The sequence below is a fragment of the Vulpes lagopus genome, chromosome 11, assembly GCF_018345385.1.
Source record: "Vulpes lagopus strain Blue_001 chromosome 11, ASM1834538v1, whole genome shotgun sequence".
Classification (NCBI taxonomy): domain Eukaryota; kingdom Metazoa; phylum Chordata; class Mammalia; order Carnivora; family Canidae; genus Vulpes; species Vulpes lagopus.
In genome coordinates, this window is record NC_054834.1 from 67084342 (window position 1) to 67104199 (window position 19858).

Here is a 19858-nt window from a genome sequence, read left to right on the forward strand (position 1 = left end):
TCAATTTGTATTTATTTATTTTAACATTTTACTAAATAAAGCCAAATAAAGTCTCTCAGCCTCATGGTGTCGGGTTTGGGGCAGGGGAAGGTGGGCAAGATACACTCTGGTTCGGGCCTCCAGGGGAGGGTCCGGGGCCCTCCTGCAGTTCCTGGGAGACTGAGCACCTTCTCCGCTGACCCACACCCTCATGCCCCAAACCAGACGGAACACGAAAAGGAGCTTGAAGAACTTTGATTATGAAAAAGAGATGTACAGAGGAAGATGGGGGGAACCAGCTCCAAAACGGTAGCAGAGGGAGCCTAGACCCCAGCCATAGATAGCAGCAAGGGGAGGCCCCCAGGCCCCACCACACAGGTCCTCCAGCTGAAGCCCTTTCCACTGAGACCTTAAATAATTTAGATAGCAGGGAGGGGGGTTAGGGTGGCAGGGTTGTTCCAGTGTCCTCAGGAGTGTGTGAGAGCCAAGGTGGAGGGCAGGGGTGAGCCGTTCAGGCGCCTCGAGGCTGCTGCAGGGCAGTGAGGTATTTGAGGGCAGCAGCCCCGTAGCGACGGGACAAGTCCTGGTGGAACTCATCCTTGAGGGCCTGGAGGCAGTCACGGTAGGTGGGGCTGGAGCGGAAGCGAGAGATGTCAAGGCTTGGGGCATGTGGCAGGTGGATGGTGAAGGCGTCTGGCAGCACCAGGAGCTCGTATTCCTGCAGGGGTAGAGGCAGAGGGACATTCATTGCCTGGGCTTGGGGGAGGATTGCAGCTCTGGGGGGTGGGGGCAGGTTTATTTGGTAACCCCTAATAGCCAAAGTAAGGGTCAAGGGCAGATTGTAGTTCTACACAGAGGTGAAATTTCTAACAGTCCTGCCTGACGGTGCAGTGTGCCATCTGAGGTGTAGTGAGCTCTCTGGCCCTGGAGGTATTCAAATGGAAACTGGAGGTAGCAAGGCATGTCCTCACCTGTGCATCCAGCTCCACGATGTGGGCCACCTTGTTCCAGCCGAAGCCCACGAATCGGGGGTCATAGCGGGGACAATCACGAGGCACCACCACGTAGGGCTCGTAGTCAGCTGCCCACTGCACACGGTATGGGGTCCGAGCCTCCCGCCAGCGGACATAGTCTGTGGCCGCGTGACCCCGGGGCCACTCGTGGAACCTGTGGTACAGGATGGGGCAGGGTGCCCAGCTAAGGCGGGGAGCTCAGTGAGCGGGCGGGGGCCGTGTGGGGAGCGGAGCAGCGGCCTCCCCTACCTGAAGGTATAGAGAGCGCCGGAGTCCAGCAGGGCCAGCAGTTCGGCCTTGGAACTGGGGAAGCTGAAGCGGTAGTGGAGGGTCTCGAACGCTGGCACCACCAGAGCCGCTTTCTGCTCGCTGCCCAGCTGCAGCTGCTCAATGGAGGCCCTGAGTGGGGAGCACCCATCAACAGGGGAGAAGAGGGGAGTCGACTCCCCAGGCCAGCTGGCCCTCACAGACACAATGGGGCGTCTACGGGGAGCAGGACTGCCTCCCTGCGGCAGCCCAGAGAACCGACATGGGCGCCCCCCGCCCCAATACAAACCCATCTTACAGAGGAAACCGAGGCCCTGGAAGGCGCAGCCACACGCTTGCGAGGGTCCTGCAGGTGCCCACCCCCCAGCCTCAGGCACCCAGAGGCCGTCCCTCCCCCGCCCTCCTCAGGCCCACCTGAGGTAGTCGTAGAGGGAGAAGGCAGGCAGGAAGTCGATGTCGCTGAGGAAGACGTAAGGCGTGAGGGCCTGGGCCAAGGCCACGTTTCGCAGCTGGTTGACGGGGTAGAGGGGGCCCTCACGGTACACCACGTGGTAGGCCACGTCCTGCCGGGCAGAGAGCACTGCCGAGGCCTCGACGAACCGCAGGAACTGCTGGGCCTCTGCGTCTGTGAGGTACAAGGCCAGGCTCATGGGGCCCGGCCAGTGCCTGCACAGGGCTTCTAGCATCTGCAGCCTGGGGCGAGGGGGGTGGTCAGCCCACGGCCAGCTGGAATACCTCCCCGGGGTCCTGCTGTAGACACCCTTCCGGTGACTTCCTGCGCACCTGCCACTGGCTTTTTATAGGGTCTTAACTGAATCCTCCCACGTACCCCCCAGGTGGGCCCTTTCTCATGGAACAAATAAGAACACCAAAGGCCAGAGACCTCAAGACTTGCCCGTGGTCCCAGGGCTATGGATGGGCAGTTCCAGGCACCTGCGAGATTCCCCAAACCCAAACCCTTAACCGCAGCCAGTGTCTCCACATTCTGGAAGTCCTCAAGCATCAGGCCGCGAGAGCTCTTCCTTCCGCCCACTGAAACCGTCCTCTTGGAGATTCCCGGTCCCAGCCCCTGCCTCGCTCCCTGCCGCTGTCCTCGGCCCTCTCACCGGTCCATAGAGAGCTGGGCCACCAGGGTGACGTCGTGAGGCCGGGCGGGCGGCGGCACGTGGGGCAGGAAGGTGACGTGCACGCGGTGTACCATGAGCTGCTGCTGCCGGAACTCGAAGCAGGCATCTTCCTCGTCCAGGTGTGCCAGGGCCTGCTGCAACTGGTGGGGGGAGGGGGGTGTCCCAGGGACATGAGTCCCCAGACAAGGCCCGGGCCCACCAAAGCAGGGGGGGGAGCCTCCCCGGAGCCAAGGGTAGGCGGCTCCCTCCCACCTGCTTGGCCCCAGACGGCGGCGGGCTGGGGCACCCGAAGAGCTCCCTCCGCAGCAGGTTCCCATCATACTCCAGGAAAGTCAAGTAGAGGTTGCGGAAGTAGGCCACGTGCTTGTTCTTCACGCGCAGCTTCTTTGGTGAGTTCCAGTGGATCACCTGGGACCCAGGAGGGTGTTGTTCAGGGGATGGGAGCAGGGAACAGGAGCCCCTGACTCAGCAGCCCCCACCCCACTCACCTTGAGATCAGCTGCCTCCAAGTAGCAGCGCTCAGCCAGCGTGTGGTCTGACAGCTGAACGTTCCAGACGCAGGGCAGGGGCTGCACCAACCCCGGGTGCTCCTTGATAACGGCATTGAAGATATCCTGGGCAGAGACAGCCGTCGTGCCTCGGCCCAGAGCCTGCTCCCTGCCCGCCACCCCCCCACCCCGGGGCAAAGGCTGCCCCTGACCTGGTCCGCCAGCGAGGTGGAGGGCAGGGTGAGGAGCTCCTGCCCGGCTGTCAGCTTCCACATCTGCTCCCAGCCAGCCTGCCGGAGCCGGTCCAGCCACAGGAGGATCACACCTGCCCAGGGGAAGGGGCGTCATACTCACCTGGGCTAACCCTGCTCCTGGGGTCAGGGGCCATGAAGCCGTCTTTTGAATGTTTACTCTTTGACTTAGTGGCATTTTCTGACTGTTCAGACAGGAGCGTGGACCAGTTTGGCCAATGATCACTCCTCTTGGGGGTGAAGGAGGACACTGCACAGCTTACAGAGCACCTCCACAGGCATCTTCTCACACTCAGTGACCCCGGGACTGGCAACGTCATCCCCATTTAATGGATGAGAAAACAGAGGCCCAGGGGGACCAAGTGGCTTGGCCAAAGTCATTCAGCACAAACAGCCAAGGCTGGAACTGTTTCTGGCTATTCTCCTGGTGTTCTTTCAACAGCACTATTCTTCCGGGGGTGGGGGGTGGGCTCCTAGAATTCTGTGCCCTGCCCAGTCCCTGGGGCCTGAGGACCAGTGGCCACCCCTCCTGCCTCCCCCAACCACTGGCCCACCTGTGTTAAATCCCCGGCCCAAGGCAGGCCAGGGCCTGTGGTTCCTCCAGAGGTTGCCCAGGTACCAGTCGCTCTGGTTCTCCACAAGACCGATCACCTGCTCGTCTGGGGAGGGAGGGCATGAGGGAGCTGCCTGAGCCCCCCACTGGACCTCGGTTCAGCACTAGGCCACAGCGGGGCCTGGACAGGCCAGGGAGGGGGACTGGCTGGGGCTGGGTCCCAGGTCTCTCACCAGAAAAGTGAGCAAAGAGTGCCCAGAGCTCTGCAATATCAGAGGCGAAGGTGACGTCGGTGTCCAGGACAATGACACGGGCCAGGTCAGGGGGCAGGACACCAGGCAGCACTAGCTTCATTAGCCCGTACAGGCCAGAGTAGTGCTTGTTGGGAATCCAGGAGATCTGGGGCTGTAGGGTGGGGAGGACAGGGCATGAACCTGACAGAGAAGGGCCCATGAGTGCCAGAACCTGCTCAGGGTGACACGGGGAAGAAGGCATAGGCCCAAGGAGGCTGGGATTGGCGCTTCTGTAGGTGTGATGAGACTGGGGGTCCCAGGCAGCTCTAGCCTCTCTGCCACGCCCTCCCCCCCCCCCCCCCCCCCCCGCATGCCCTGTGAGGAAGGAAAGAGCTGGGCACCGCCAGAAAGAGGTGCAAAAGGGCCAGGGCTCCTGCCTTGAGCTCCTCCGCGTCATAGAAGCTGACCCGGACTGCGGGCACCATCCACGTGTGGAAGAGCATCTCCAGAATGTTCCTGGCCGTGGCATCAGTCACCAGATGGAAGTGCAGTGGATTTTTCCTTTGGGAAGGACAGGTGAGGATAGCTACTAGGCCCAAGAAGGAGAAACAGGGGACAAGACCCTCTGGAGGGACTCAAGTCGAAGCACCAACTTCGGCAAAGAGCTTTTCTGTACCGGGACCTTCAAGGGAGGAAGGGACACTGTCCCTGTGGGGCAGATGGGGTAACTGGAGCTCCCATATGTTCCCCGAGGCTTTGTTCCCTTCCCCACTCCTGACTCCCCACCCTCGCCCTGACACCTGGTTATACCTGTAGAAGAGCACAGATTTCACCAGGGTGACGAGGTCTCGGCTGGAGTTATGTCCCGCACACACGACGGCCACGTGCAAGAGCTGGGGAGGGGACGTGCAGGTGGGCAGCGGCCCCGCCCCCGCCCCTGCCCCCGCCAGCCGCTAAGACCTAGGACTGGGCAGGCCGGGCCGCGGGCAGCGAAGCCCCGCCCCGCAACAGAGCTAAGGAAGGGGCGGGGGCATGCGGAGCAGGGGTCCAGCCCTATTTCACAGATGGAGAAACTGAGGCCGGGAGCGGGGGAGGCGTCCCCCACCAGCCGGCCAGTCCGGAGCCACCTGGCGGAGCGTCGCCAGGTGCAGGGATTCCCACAGGTGCCCGGGGGCCCGGCGGGGGAGGCGCCCCCGAGATTCCCGCCGCCAGGGGCCGCGCGCACCCACCTCGCACTTGGGCAGCGGCGGCCGCGGCGGGACGCAGTCGGAGCGGCTGTGCCCCCCGCGGTGCGCAGGCGGGTCCCCGTCGACGGCAGCGGCGCCCCGCGGCCGCCCGCCCGGGGAGACACACGGCGTCGGCGCGCAGCGGCCGGAGCCCGGGTCCCTCCGCGCGCCGCCTGGGCCGCCGCACTCGCACTTCCCGCCTCTGCCAGACTGGAAGAATCCGACCAGGAGCAGCAGGAGCAGCAGCAGCAGCAGCAGCAGCGCGGCGGCCCCCAGCGCCCGGGCGCGCCCTCGGGGCAGCATGGCCGCGGGCGGGGGCTCAGGGCGGGGCGCGCCCCCGGGCCGGGGGCTCCATCGCTGTCCCTGTGGATCGCGGGCGGAGGGCGGAGGCTCAGCCTGGGGCGGCGGGCCCGACGGCCGCCCCGTCCTCCCTCTCGCCCTGAGTCGCCACCGCACCTGCTCCGGCGGCTCGGGGACGCCGACGATCCGCTTCCAGAGCCGGCCGGGGTGCAGGGCCCGGGGTGGAGGCGCAGGCCGGCCCCGTCCGAGCAGGAGCCAGCCCCGCCCCCAACCTGGGTTCAGGTTTCATCTCCGCGCGGCTGAGCCCAAAGGGGCGGGGACCCCCCCGGGGGTCCAGCCCCTGCTCCGGCATCCGACGGTCCTCCCCCTGAACTCCCCGCAATCCCGGGAGGTACCCGGAGAACCCCCCCGGATGGCTGGAGGGAGCGGGGGCAGCCACCCCGGAAGGCCCAGTCCCCGCCACCTGCCCCGAGCCCATCCCCCTCTTCCCAGCTCAGAGGCCCCATCTCCTCCCCTAAACCTCCCACCGGGGGAGGGGCCCGTGACCCCGGCCCGGGATCAAAGGGACGGCCGGGGCTAAGGAGGAAGGAGTGGAATGCGCGGCCTCCGGGGTCGGGGACACCTGCTCCGCGCCCAGGAGGCGGGGCACCTGGAGCTCCCGGCCGCTCCGCCCCGTGCGTTCCTGGCCGGCGGGCCTGGCGGCGGGGCCGGGACAAAGCCGCCTTGCGAAGGTCGTCTCCTGCCCCAGAGCTGGCCTGGGGCCTCACCGACGCGGGAACCAGAACCCCCCACCCTTGCCTGGACCTGCGCATCGTGCCTGGTGCCGGGGCTGTATTTCTAACTGTGCCCCACCTCGCACCCCACAGCAGGCCGCAGCCTGGCCTCGGCCCTGGAGGGAGAGGTGGGCGCTCTGGCCCGGAACAACGACAGTCACGGTTGACCGAGCACACACTGAGCCAGGCCCGGAGCTGAGCTTTGAGGAGCCTCAAGTCTCAGTCCCCTCCCGAGAAGGGACCTATTAGAACACCCACCCCTTCCCCCAGGCCCCTTCCCTGAAAGCAAAGTGTCCAGTTGCTCTTCTGGAAGGCCTTCCTGGGCCTGGACTTGCCCTGGATGTTCCTTGTGCCTGGATTCTTCCAGATTCTCACAAGGCCAGCTCCTCCTTCCATATCTCTTGGTTTATTTTATTCCTAGCAGTCCTCTGAAGTCCACCTTGTGGACTTGTGTGTAGCAGGTCTCCCTCTTGGGAAGGCTGTTCATGGGACTGGAGCCTTGTCCATCTTGCGCTGCCCTGGGCCCCAGAGCCCCCCCAGGGTCCAGCAGCACCAAGCGGGAAGTATGTGCTGCAAGTGACCGAGTCGCAAGAGGTCTCTCGGTGACCTGGGTCCCTTTAGCCCAACTTCACCTATAAAAAGTGAGGGCCAGAGGCGCCTGGGTGGCTCGGTTGGTGTCTGCTTGCAGCTCAGATGGGGATCTCAGGGTCCCAGGATGGAGGGATGGAGCCCTTCGTCCAGCTCCCTGCCCAGCAGGGACTCTGCTTCTTCCTCTCCCTCTGCTGCTCCCCCTGCTTGTGCTCTCAATCTCTCTCTCAAATAGGTAAAAAAAAAATCTTTTAAATTTTTTTTGTAAAAAGTGAGGGTCTGAGAGATCCTAACCCCCAAAGCAGCTGTGGGAAGCAGTCCAGCATGAGACCCCTCAAGCCTCCTCCTCCAAGATGCTGGGAGGCCTTTCTCAGGGAGACAGGGGTTTCCAGGAAGGTCCAGTTTTGGAGGCCAGGGGTAGTGGTTGCCATGGAGACCAATGGTGGCTCCCTGAACATCTGGGAATTAAAAGGAGATAAGGGGATGCAGGGGCCCTCCTGGCCTCTGGAGCTTTGAGCTTCCAGCCCCCTTGACCCTCACCTCTAGCCTGGAGCTGGAGTGAGGGGTGGGAATGATTACCTCCCCAAGACTCTCAACAGAGACGGGGACGGGGGGGGGGGGGGGGGGGGGGGGGGGGGGGGGGGGGGGGGGTAAGAAAGGTGAGGAAGAGGGTAGAGACAGGAGCCCGGGCTGCAGAACTTGCTGTAGCTACTCACAATGCCGGCCCCACCCCTGGCTTAACCTTACCACTCAGGGGCAGTTCCCTGCTGAGATGCTTGCTATAGGTCCTCCAGAGGTTATTCTGGAGCTGGGGGAGTGGGAGATGACAGGTGTGGGCACATGAAAGGGTGCTGGTCTTCTAGGACGGAGACGTGGTTTGACCCAGCTTTGTCCAGGACTTTGCTGTGTGACCTGAGCCCAGTCAGGCCCCCTCTCTGGGTCTCTGGGTCTCAGTTCCCTCATCCCGGCTGGTCTAGCTCTCTTCTCCTGTGGCTCAGGGTGGACTGAAGGAGGGAAGTTCTGGCCCAACTTGCCCAGAGGCCGTTCTAGCCCAGCCAGGTGATCAATTCCAGGCAGGGAGGGGCTGCCCTGGGTGCCTCCTGCACACATGGCCACTCTTTGTTTCTGGGACCTAATCAGGCCTGAGATCTGGGGAGGAAATTCAGGCAGCTGTGCTGCTGCCAAACTGGCTGGGCTCGTGCTCCCCTCCCAGTCCTGAAGGGAAGAGGAGAAACAGATGCTAGTGCTCCTCATTCTGTGTGTGTGTGGTGGGGGGGCGGGGGGCTGCTGCTCTGTCCTCCACACCTTTTCTCCCCAGAACCACGGGACCATCAGCCCTGGGAATGTCAAAGAAACCTCATACTCCCAGTCCTCACTCTCTCCATTGCTGCAGAGGCTGCAGAGGGAGGGACTGGAGGAGTGCCCCCTGGTGAGGTTCGGGAACATATTCATTAAGATTGGGTACAGGGCAGCCCGGGTGGCTCGGGGTTTAGCGCCGCCTTCAGCCCAGGGCCTGATCCTGGAGACCGGGTATTGAGTCCCACGTCAGGCTCCCTGCATGGAGCCTGCTTCTCCCTCTGCCTGTGTCTCTGCCTCTCTCTCGACTTGTGTTTCTCATGAATAAATAAATAAAATCTTAAAAAAAAAAAAAAAAAGATGGTGGGGTATAAGGAGGAAAGGAGAAAGCCTCACATGGAATGTGCTGAGTCCTGGTCTTTAACCCCAGCTGCTAACTCGACTCAGGACCAAGTAGCCTCAATGTGTCACTGCCCTTGCAGGGTTGTGGGCAGTAGGAGAGAGGGCACTGCTGTGGGAGACACACATTGTGGTCCACTTGGCCAGTGCCATGCTATGTCCTTTCAACTACTTGGGCCTCTTATTCCCCATCTGTGAGAAAGAGTGCATACCTAGCTGGCAATGTTGCCAGGAGTGGTGTAGGAGTGGGCCTGGCACCCACGAGGTAGTGAGAAACGATGTTGCCCGCCACCACCTCCTCTGTTCTCCAAGACCTTTAACCTCTCCTGAGGCCCCGGGACACAACCCCCTGGGTCATAGTGCTTGGCATGAGTGAGGAGGGCAGCTAGGATTCCCCTCCCGATATAGAAGAAAACTAAGCTGGAGAGGAGGGGGAGGGAGGGGGAGTGCAAGGAGGGGCTGTGGGTTTCTAGTAAGGTGCGTTGCTTAAAACCGCCTAGATTCTGTGGTCAGACTAGACCGAGATTCGTTCGTAAGCCGCTCTTTCCCCTGCACCTGCAGATGATAACCCGTAGAGGGAATTGGGCAAAATAATGTACTACTACTTTCAGGGTACCAAGACCCCGAGGGCCAAGTCCGCGCGGGTCAGCCCCGCGACCCCACCCAGGCCCCGCCCCTTTGCCCACAGCCAATCAGTGGCGGCCTCACCGGAGCGTCAGCTCCCTACCTCCCCCCGCTCGTCTCCCGCCACAGCCCCTTCTAGGGAAGCCGCCCGGTTTTGGGAAGATTCCCAGGAGTCTCCCCCCGTCCCTTGGGGAGCAGCTGAGGACCGGGAGGTGCACCCGTGGGCCGAAAAGCGCTTTGAGATTGAGGCCGACTTCGAGGACCAAGCCTCCCCTCAAACCATTTTACAGATGGGAAAACTCGAGACCCAGAGAAGGGAAACACTCGTCCAGGTCACCCCTCGGCTAAGAGCAGAAGCCCGAAACGGAGTTTTTTCCGGGAAGATGGGAGTGCACGTCCGCACAGTCCATGCGGGAGCTGTGGCCGAAGCCCTGCACTAACAGTGCTGACCAGGAGATCGAGACTGCGTGGAAGCCTGGACTCTTCCTTGCCTCAGTTTCCCCAGCACTACCTCTGGTGGGGGGACGGGAGACGAGGCAACTGGCCAAACGGGCTCCTGCCAAGACCCTCCTCGCGCCTCCCCAAGTCTGATCGAGGTTCCTTTAGCGGGCTACCTCCCGGCCCTTTAAAATCCGGCCCTCCCGTTCGAGCCTCTCGGCGTTCCATTGGAGAGACTCCAGGGTCCTGGTCCCTGCTCTGGCATGAACTGCTCAGACTACTGCGGGAGCGGCCCTGGAACTGCTAACTGCGCAGGCGCAAGAGCAGCCCACCCGGAAGGCGGAAAAACCCGGTTCCAGCAGCGCCGGGAGGGTCGGGGGCGGAGAGTGTGTCAGCCAATGACCTGAAGGAGCAAGGAGGGCGGGATCAGGCCCGCAGTTGCTAAGCGCTACCCCAGTGGGAGGTGATCTAAGATATGGGGTGAAGGGTGGTTCAATGGCCCCTCACGTCATCACCCTTCTGGCCCTCGGAAGTTGAGCAACGGTGAGGCGGGCCTAGGACCGGAAGCAGGAAGGAGGGCGCAGGAAGCAGGGTGCTGCAGCCCGTCGTACAGTCGGTCCGTGTGAGTCTGTCGGTCCCGAGGGCAGGATGGAGAAACTGCGGCTTCTGAGCCTCCGCTACCAGGAGTACGTGACTCGTCACCCGGCCGCCACGGCCCAGCTGGAGACGGCAGTGCGGGGCCTCAGTTACCTGCTGGCAGGTGCTACCCTGACCTTTGCCCCACCCCTTCGGGGCTCTGACCCCTGACCCCGCCGGCCCCTTCCCTTCAGAGTCGGGGTAGTGATGGCTGTGCTTGAGAACTACCTTGCAGGTTCCCGTAGGGCATAGGGAGGGGCCGTCCGGGGCCCCGAAGCCGCAGGCTGAGGCAAATACTCACCGCCCCCTCTTGTGCCTTCTCCCCAGGTCGCTTCGCCGATTCACACGAGCTGTCGGAGCTGGGTGAGCGGGGCTCTGGGCTGGGCGGGGGGCGACCGCCGGGTTCGCAGTCCTAGGTGTTCCGTTCGATCGTCCTGTGCTGTGACTGAATCGGACAAGGCCCAGCGGCCACTGTCTTGGGCCCTCCGTGTCCCCATAGTCGGGAGACCAATCTGGGGGCCTTGACTGGTCGGGCAGCTGGCCAAGTACCTCTCCTGCCTTTGCCCAGTTAATCTTCCCTATAGTCCTATGAGGTAGGTACTGTTACTGTCTTCAGTGTCCGGTTGAGGGGACAGAAGTTCGGTGAGGTGAGGGGACAGCTACTGATGATCCCGGAGCCAGGATTCCAACTCGGACTTCTCACATTCAAGGAGCCCCACACTGTAACTGCCTCAGGAGTGTTTGCCCAGGGAGCACTGGAGGTAGTGAAGGGAGAGATGGAGCCGCCAGGTGACCGGTGCCCAACAGCAGGGCGGCAGCTGCTTTGTCACCGAGATCAAACCATCCTTTCTTGTTCCAGCCACCCACATGAGATCCTCCTGGGGAGTGTGGAGCTCGGAGGGGGTGGGTGGGGAGGCAGGTTGGTTTCCACACAGCCTGCGGTGGGCGGAGTAAAGCAAGTGACAGGTGATTGTTGTGGCCCTGGGGAGAAGGGGAGGGTGTCGAGGCTGCAGAACCAGCCCTTCAAGGCCACACCGTCCCCCTCAGTGTACTCTGCCTCTAACCTGCTCGTGCTGCTCAACGATGGCATCCTGCGGAAAGAGCTTCGGAAAAAGTTACCTGTGGTGAGAATTCCATCGGGAGCTGCGGGCGGGAAGCACAGGGACTAAGAGTGAAGGAGTAACCAGCAGCCCACGTATGTAGCATGGGCTGTGGTCTCAGAGCGTGAGACGTGCCTCCGTCCGTCTGAGTTTCAAGCCATCTCGTTAGGTGAAGGAGCGAGTTGTCAGTGCCCCTCAGATGAAGAGACTGAGTTTCAGAGACATGGAGTAGCAGGTCCCACCTGGAGAACTCAGGCCTGCACTTATAGTTCTAGGGGAAAATCCACTCTTCCTGTCAGGCTTCCTAGGGGGGAGGGCCTGGGGCAGCCCCCCACCCCCAAATCCTGACCTCTGGGCCTGGGGTCCTTGCAGCCTCTGTCCCAGCAGAAGCTGCTGACATGGCTGAGTGTGCTGGAGTGCGTGGAGGTGTTCATGGAGATGGGGGCCGCCAAGGTGTGGGGTGAAGTGGGCCGCTGGCTCGTCATCGCCCTCATCCAGCTGGCCAAGTATGTCGGGACCGAGGAGGGCAGGCCCTGGGTGGGGGTGTCTCGGGACCAGCAGTTCATATGGGGTTCACAAGAGCACCCCTGACCCCCTGGGGCTAGCTGCCTCCCCTGCACTCCCCACCCAGGGCTGTCCTGCGGATGTTCCTGCTGATCTGGTTCAAGGCTGGCCTCCAGACCTCACCCCCCATCGTTCCGCTGGACAGGGAGACCCAGGCACAGTCCCCAGGTAAGCTGCTTCTATACTCTGGAGTGGCCTGGGACATGGAACTAATTTGTGGGCTCAGAGCTGGCCAGCAGGAGTAGCGTGTTGTCTGTTTATGGAGCACATCTGTCCCTCTCAGCTCAGTTTTCTCTCATCACCCTGTAACGTACAGAGAAAAAGAAAAATCAGAACTTGGACTCAGAACTACTGGCACCAGAGTCCTCATTCCTTTTTGTGGGTGGCAGGAATAGGGGGCGAAGCATGAATAGGACACAGAGGTCTTGCCAACCATGTCTTTGGGACTCGTTCTGTATTTCAAGAGTTGCATGAGGCAGGGTACTTGACATATCTGTCCCTTCAGGGCTTTGGACTCCTCACCAATTGGCCACCAGGCCTGGTGCTTCTGGCCTTCAGTGGGGACCGTTCTTTGTTTCTCTACCTGGTCATATTGCAAGCAAGGGACCGAGAAGACCTGGCCCTTCTGGTGGTGTGGTCCACACAGCTATGGTTGGGCTGGGCTTTCCTGGCCTCACTCCAGTCCCTGGGAAGCCTGGGTTTGGGGCAGCTCCCCTGCCTTGGGTGATGCTGGGCTTTGCCCAGGCCAGGGGGAGTGCTGACCAGAGCACCTCAGCTGCCGCCTTAGTGCAGGCTTTTCCATGTCCATCCATTCTCCCCTTAGCCTGTGAGCATTCTCTGCATGCAGGTTCTCTGCAGGTTCTGCTGGAAACATGTCCCTTTGACAGAATCTGTCCTTGCTCTTAGATGGCGACCAGAGCAGTGGCAGCCAGGAGCAGTCATACGTGGGGAAGCGGTCAAATCGAGTGGTACGAACCCTCCAGAATAGTAAGTGTAGGATATAGTGGCCTGGGCACCTCAGTGCTGAGGTCAGCCGCGGCCTGATTGCTCATCAGCTGCCTTTGTGTTCTAGCTCCCTCCCTGCACACGAGGCACTGGGGAGCCCCCCAGCAGCGGGAGGGACGACAGCAGCAACAGCGCGAGGAGCTGAATGTTCCCCCCACCCCACTGGGGCTGCAGGAGACCATCGCCGAGTCCTTGTATATTGCCCGGCCCCTGCTGCACCGTATCCTCTGCCTGCGGCTGCCTGGCACTACAGGCGGGCCAGGAGTGGGGTGGGCGGGTGGACCACGTGCTGGAGACATCCTTGACACCTTGGCCGTCAGTGCTCAGCCTGGGCCTGTGGGGTCAGCGGTCGTGGACACCCTGGCTCCTGTCTGGCGTCGTGGACGTGACCAGGTGAGCCTGGGTCTGCCCGGGGAGTGCACTCCTTCTGCCGGGCTTCATGCTGCAGGCCTGTCCTCACCTGAGCAGACTGGGGCCCCCATTGCTAGCCCTGACCGGTGCCCCTTCCTGCCTCCAGCCTGAGCCTTCTGAGCGACAGGAAGGGCTTGACCCGGAGGGAGCGGCTGGAGCTACGGCGCCGGACCATCCTGCTACTCTACTACCTGCTGCGCTCCCCATTCTACGACCGATTCTCCGAGTGAGGACAGGCTCCTACAAGTGGCGAGGCCCACTCTCGGCTCCAGCCCCTGTGCATGCCTTCCCTTCCTCCCAACTTCCTCCATCCTTGGGCACTGAGCACCCACTGTGTGCTGTCCTGGGTGTAGCCATTTCCCTGGCCCGGCCCAGCCCTGCCCCAGAGCTGGCAGGCCGTGGGCACATGCATGCAGGAGTTAAGCAGCATCAGCTCACGGAGGGCAGGGCTACCAGGATGGTGGCGGGTGCGGACTTTCTTCCTGTGGGGTAGTCTAGATCCCCACTTCGCAGAGGAGGCCCTCGAGGTTCAGGGAAGTTTAAACAGAGCCACCCAGCCAGCCAGTGGCAGAGCCAGGTACCACGTCTGTGCTCTCCCTTGGCCTGTCCCTACCATGTCCCGCACCTGCTTTGTCACTTTTGAGGGTCCAGAGCTTCCAGCTTCAGCCAGACACAGAGGGCCTACTGGTGGCAAGTAAGGGGGACTTGAGGGCAAGTTCCCCAAGGCCTGCCAGGTGACTGCCTGAGGGCAGACAGATCTGAGGAGGGGCCCCTCTGGACAATGCCAGGGGCCATGAGATAGACCGGGGACTCCTGGAACCCCCTCCATCTCTGTCTTAACTAGTCCTCTGCTAGAAGAATAGTAACTGGAATTACATACATACATTTATTTATTTATTTATTTATACTTTATTTTTGAAGGTTTTTAAAAAAAACATTTTATTGATTTATTCATGAGAGACACAGAGAGAGGGGCAGAGACATAGGCAATGGGAGAAGCAGGCTCCCTGCGGGGAGCCCGATGTGGGACTCAATCCCGAGACTGCAGGATCACGACCTGAGCCAAAGGCAGATCCTCAACCACTGAGCCACCCAGGTGTTCCTAGAATTACAATTAATATTAAGACCACACGACCTCTGTTTTGCTTTGGTTTGATTTGCTTTGTTTTTGAGGCAGTAGGAAATAAGTTTGCACCACATTGGTGAAAATAAGCCTGGCCCAGCAATTCTTATTTTTCAGATAAGTGCAAGTTCACAAGGTACTGAAGCCAAATCCTATTCCTAGCGCTAAAGGAATATTCCAGAGACATACAGGGACCATATGACCTCTCCCCACAGACAGCCTGCACTTTGCAGAAGAAGTGTAGCCCCAGGATCTTGGAACTGAGGCATTTTGAGGCGACAGTACATACAGAGGTGGCTCTGCAGGCAGCAGGCCTCTAGTGGGGCATGCGCACCTGCCGACCTGAGCAGCCTAGCACCCTTACAGCAGTGACCCAGACTGAGAAAGTTCTAGAAACCTGTCAAGAGAAATTCCTGGTCCCCCCAGAGGACAGGAAGCCCCCTTTCCTTATTGTCGGAGATCGAGTATGTCTCTGGAGCTGGGCTGCCTGCCTGTCGTGTGACCTTGGGCAAGTGGTTGAACCATACTGTCCCTCATCTGTAAAATGGGGACATGGGAGTGCCCACCTCATTGGGTTGTTGGAGGTCTTAGTTAAGAACTGACCTCATCCTACAGTAGCACTTAATGCAGAAACACTTAACAAAAGCTGAATCTAACCATTGCTTCTCTCGTTACGATCCCGAACGCCGTTGTCTCACCCACGTTCTCCTGGGGGAAAGCCCTGTCTCTGAAACAAATAGGGCCTTGGGCCTGCCCCTTCCGCTGAGGGTGCCCCCCTCAGACTGCGTGCTCCCCTGTGACCTGGTCACTCAACATTGGCTTGTGAGCTTTCAGGGTGGCTCGGCTCTTCTTCCTTCCCTTGGGGCCCTCATCGACCCTGTGCTGGGATTGTCCCGCACGTAGAGCATGTTGACTCAGGAGCTGGAAGGGCAAGACGAGGGGGAGAGCAGTGGGAGGAGGGTCTGGGGTGCCGTGAGTAAGCCACCTGCCCAAAGCTGAGCTGTGGGCGGCCCGGGCCTGTGGCCCAGAGCTCTCCTCCTCTTGTACCAAGGTCTGCAGGCACCCGGGCCTGTGGCCCAGAGCTCTCCTCCTCTTGTACCGAGGTCTGCAGGCACCCAGGCCACTCAGCCTGCTCCCTGTTTATCTTCTCTCTGCAGGGCAAGGATCCTCTTCCTGCTCCAGCTGCTGACAGACCACGTCCCAGGCATTGGCCTGGTCGCAAGTGAGTATGGGATAGGGTGTGACGGTTACCGAATATCATGAATCTTTTGAGTGGCCCCCCGTCTTTTATCTCCTTGAAACTTGATTCTTAACACTATCAGGAGAGGGAGCCCAGATGTCAGGTTGGGTGGGTGACAGCTTCTGGGCAGGCCCCAGGCCTGAGCCATAGAGCCTCAGGGGTGGCTGGAAGAGGGTGTCCTGTCTTGGGAGGAGTGTTGGACCACCCCGGGTTGTTAGCCTTTGCCCTGCGCCGGGATCCTGGAGCTGTACACCCCTGGCTTCTCTGGGGATTCTCTGGTGGAGCTGGAGCCCTCCAGGCGTTTGGAGCTCCTATCTCAGCAGAGGAGGTCTTTGCAAAGGGAGACCGAGGTTGCTACCGATGGCGCCTCCCTAGGGGCGGCCAGGCGGGGCAGTCAGTTGGGCTTCTGGCTGGGCAGATGTGAGCAGCTGTACTGGGCAGCTGTGGCTCAGAAGGGCCTTAGGTAGAGCAGAGTCAGATTGGAGTCTGGCCCTCAGCCCCGAACTCTCTTTCATTGCAGGGCCACTCATGGATTACTTGCCCACCTGGCAGAAGATTTATTTCTACAGTTGGGGCTGACACATCCCGGGAATGGGTGCAGGGAGGGGCAGGGCGGCACGTTCTGCTGCTGTGGGCAGGGGCGGCGTGGGCTGTTCAGTTCCCCGGGGCCTCTTTGCCCTAATAAAACTGACTGGCAGCGCCCGAGCATGTGGCCTCTCCATGCCCGCCGCCCAGGGCTCCCAGCACCCCGCCTGGCCAGCAGAGCACCCCCCTGACAACCTCGACTTTTCACCCTTGGGTGATGGAGCCGCTACTGCTCGCACTTGTCCCTGGGCCAAGAAGCCTCCATCAAGACTGGGACCTGGGCTCCTCTGGCCACAGAAACCTGGGATTTAGCCTCATCGAACGTGGGAAGCTACAGATGTAAACTCAGCTCCTCCTCTCACTGGTCCCTGGTGACAACAGACAAGGCCGAATGGGCAGTGGGCGACAGCTGCCTGTTGTCCTCTGGCCAGAGCCTCTGCCCCTTCCTCCAGGGCCCTGTGGATCCTGCCGCCCTAGGTGGTGGCTGCAGGCCAGCCTCTCTGGGTGGAGCCCGGTGAAAGGTGGGCCCGGTGTGGCTCGGGGACACGGCAAGCCCTGAGCCCTCACTTGACAGCAAGAGGTCTTCTCCCGTGAGCAGAGGAGGTCAGGCACCAGCCAGCCCTGGGGCCAATGCTGGGGGTGGGCTTCTCCCGGGAGCCCAAGAGGCTCTGGGGAGAAGCGGGTGCAGGTTCAGGGGTTATGAGCTGGGGTCTCGGCCAGCTTCCCAGTGGCCACGTCTCCCGGAGCCACACATGCTGCTGGGGAGGGTGCAAGGGCCCAGATGGAGCAGCTGCAGCCTAGCCCTTCTGCCCGGACTGTTGCCTTCCTCAGCCTCCGCCCCGTCCCCTTTACCCTCTGGACAGACCCTACTCTCCTGCTAGAGTCTCTAGCCCGGTGAACGGCCCTTCAGTTCTGAGGGTTCCATCTGCACCAGCCTCTGCCCTGCCTCACGTCCTCTGACACCCTGCGGGGAGCTCCGGGAGGGGGTGCCACCTCCCTCTGCTCCCCTCAGGTACCTCTGGGGAAGGCTCACCCAGCTCCTGGGCCGGAAGGTGAAGGGACAAGCCTTCCATTGAGTGCAGTGACCTTCGCTGGGCACCTGCCCTGTAGCGGGCGCTGGGCCTGGTGCTGCGCATGCGGCGAGGAGGAAGCAGGCCTCCTTGCTGTCGGGCTCTCGCCCAGATCAGGGGACACGTAAACGCTGGGGTGTGGGCAATAGCTTGAAGCGTGTACCTGCGGGAGTCAGGGCAGAGGTGGGCCAGCGGGGGTGCTGGCTGCCTAGCCGACACCCGCGGAGGGCCCGCCGGCAGGGTGGCCTCCAGTCAAGCAGGCTTTCCAACGGGTAACCCTGCGTCCACCCTGCATCCACGTTGGGCGGGGAGGGGAGGTTGTGTGCAGCACAGCGGGCACGTGATGTCACAGCAGTGGGGGCCGCGGCAGGGGCAGGAGGGGTGAGGTGGGAGGCCATGGGCCAAATCTGGGCCAAATCCGACGGGGCATCACAGACCTGGGGAGAAACTGAGACCTGCCTCCAGAGGGCAGTGAGAAGGGACCCTTTCAACCTCCTCCCAGCGGCCTGGTTCCCGGGGCTGTGGAGGACCTTGCCAGAAGCTGAGCAGTGACGGGCAGCAGGAGCCCTAATAGGATGGAGCCTGCTGAAGGCCATGGCAGGGGGAGTGTGACAGGGTGGAGGTGGAACCCTGGCGGGCCTCGGGACTGGTCGTGGAGAGAGAGAGAGACGCTGGCATCTCAGAGGCACAGTCTGCAGTGAAGGAGATGCCAGCGCTCGTGAGCCTCGGGGTTCCTGAGGACAGGAGCCAGGGAGGCCCTTCTCTGGGGCCTCGGGTACCTTGGCGGTGACAGGACTGGGCCAGACCCCTGGGACGTCTGCGGTCTTCGAAGCCACGGGGTTTCCGAAGCAGAGCCCTGCTCAGCCCTCAGGCTCTGATTCCATAGGCGTGGATGGGACCTGGGGGGGCGGGGGTGTTTGAAGGCTCCGGCTCCTGACGTGAGCTGGCCCATGTGGCCCTAACCCGGCTGGGCAGGAATCAAAGGCAGGGCCCCACAGCTTTGCCTCAGCCTGAGACGAGACTGTCTCCATGCTATCATGTTGCGTTTATTCATTCGACAAATATTGAGCATCCACCAGGAGTGGCTGGGGCTCCCGCGATGAACAAAACCAGTCCCAACCTCGGGAAGCTTCCACTCCAGGCCGCAAGTTGCAGGCTTTGCCACCTAATTCCAGATCGCTCCGCTCTGTCCAGCCTCGGGGGTGGTGGCAGGGCCTGTGGAGCCCCGGGGCCAGGCTGCTGGAAGGTCGGGGAACAGTGGGGAAGTCTCTCAGGCTCCCCCCACAGCGGCATCTCTGAGTGGGCCCATGGCCTGCTCTGGGCCCTTCGGCTGGCAAGACGCCCCTGGCATCACCCAGGAGAGACGGTGGTGGCAGCAGGATGGGCAGCGGCGAGCGGCAGAGTGGGAATGGTTGGGGCTCTCCATGTGACCTCCCCTGTGGGCCACACCTCGGGCCTGCACATGTGTACCTTACCTCATATAGACGAGAAAACGGAGGCGCACAACTGTGACACGTCCACCTCGCAAGAGGCAAGGTTGGGATGAGAACTGAGATCAGACTCCAAAGGTCTGTGCCCTTAGTCCTTGGGCAAGGACACTAGAGCCAGATGTGGTTTGGCACCTGTTGGCCGACGGGGTCAATAAAATCAAACCAAACCAAACCCCGCTGGAGTTTTCAGGCTTAGCCGTGGGGCTGGCGCTGCCACCGAGCCCTGGAACCAGCCGGCCTTTGTGAGGTGGCCCTGGGGGTTGGCAGCAGTTCCATCCTTGGGGGGGGAGGGGCAGCAGAAGCCCAGGACAGGGACCCGGGTAGGAGATGGTCCTCGCCATGCTGGGGGCTCTGTACCCCAGGGCTGGGCTGAGCCTCTTCCTCCTCTACCTCATCCTGGCAGCTGCACTCCTCCGCCCCCAGCCACTGAGGTAACTCCGGGAGGGCGGGAGGGAGGGGGGCTGAGGGTCAGGGGCCCCCAGGGGCTGGGGCCTGGCAGGTGAGGGGCTCTGTTGTGCTGCCTCCCGCTCCCCTCCCTGCGGAGGGGGGTTGGCTGGCGCCACGATCCTGGGTGTCAAGGCTCACCAGTCCCCCACCCTGAGCCTTCACAGGGAGGTGGTAGTGGCCTCCAGAGCCACGGCTGAGCACCCCAACATCTCCCACAGGCCTCAGCAATCTGTTCCTGAAGAATTCTCAGCCCCTCTGGAACTCTCACAGCCACTTTCCGGCCTGGTGGATGGTAGGATCTCAGCCCTGCCCGGGGCCCTGATGGGGGACACATGCCCTAGGGGAGGGAGCCCACGGCCAGCCCCGGGGTCTTGTCATCCCAAACGGCACCGTTCTGGGGTGACCTCAGCCAATTCCCCCAGCCACCCACACCCTCTTCTCTCCCTAGACTATGGGGTTCGACCCAAGCACCCCTGGCCACGAGGCCCTCGCCCCCTCCTCTCCCGGGCCCAGCAGCGCAAGCGGGACGGGCCGGACATGGCTGAGTATTACTACGACGCACACCTGTGACGGGAGCCCCTTATAAAGCTATTCTGTGCAGCAAAGGCTTGGGCTTTCCTGGCACAGACACC

General features: G+C 61.7%; 3 protein-coding genes across 8 annotated transcripts; 2 read left to right on the top strand and 1 right to left on the bottom strand.

Annotated features, from left to right (window-relative positions):
- Positions 1-5944, bottom strand: LARGE2 (LARGE xylosyl- and glucuronyltransferase 2). 3 transcript variants are annotated; one of them, XM_041723290.1, is made up of 14 exons: positions 5594-5944; positions 5141-5500; positions 4722-4804; positions 4379-4472; positions 3912-4083; positions 3680-3784; positions 3087-3199; positions 2875-3000; positions 2639-2794; positions 2366-2526; positions 1674-1952; positions 1242-1391; positions 951-1146; positions 1-697 (listed from the first exon to the last, which is right to left on the bottom strand). In XM_041723290.1, exons 2-14 carry the CDS (start codon positions 5438-5440, stop codon positions 491-493), a joined length of 2142 nt encoding a protein of 713 aa, XP_041579224.1. In that variant the 5' UTR covers positions 5441-5500; positions 5594-5944; the 3' UTR covers positions 1-490. The 3 variants fall into 3 exon arrangements, with proteins under 3 accessions (XP_041579224.1, XP_041579223.1, XP_041579222.1); XM_041723289.1 differs by having other exon boundaries at positions 2875-2976; positions 4349-4472; positions 5594-5942; XM_041723288.1 differs by having other exon boundaries at positions 4349-4472; positions 5594-5937.
- Positions 5945-9226: 3282 nt separating this feature from the next.
- On the top strand, positions 9227-16425 carry PEX16 (peroxisomal biogenesis factor 16). Of its 4 annotated transcripts, none has more exons than XM_041721841.1 (11): positions 9227-10315; positions 10519-10554; positions 11239-11315; positions 11664-11797; positions 11923-12023; positions 12762-12842; positions 12928-13080; positions 13177-13253; positions 13378-13497; positions 15552-15616; positions 16155-16425. In XM_041721841.1, exons 1-11 carry the CDS (start codon positions 10204-10206, stop codon positions 16408-16410), a joined length of 1212 nt encoding a protein of 403 aa, XP_041577775.1. In that variant the 5' UTR covers positions 9227-10203; the 3' UTR covers positions 16411-16425. The 4 variants fall into 4 exon arrangements, with proteins under 4 accessions (XP_041577775.1, XP_041577776.1, XP_041577773.1 ...); XM_041721842.1 differs by having other exon boundaries at positions 9233-10315; positions 13181-13253; positions 16155-16339; XM_041721839.1 differs by having other exon boundaries at positions 10205-10315; positions 10519-11315.
- Positions 16426-19106: 2681 nt separating this feature from the next.
- Positions 19107-19796, top strand: C11H11orf94 (chromosome 11 C11orf94 homolog). The gene is made up of 3 exons (XM_041721843.1): positions 19107-19210; positions 19445-19518; positions 19675-19796. Exons 1-3 carry the CDS (start codon positions 19107-19109, stop codon positions 19794-19796), a joined length of 300 nt encoding a protein of 99 aa, XP_041577777.1.
- The last annotated feature ends 62 nt before the right edge of the window (positions 19797-19858 follow it).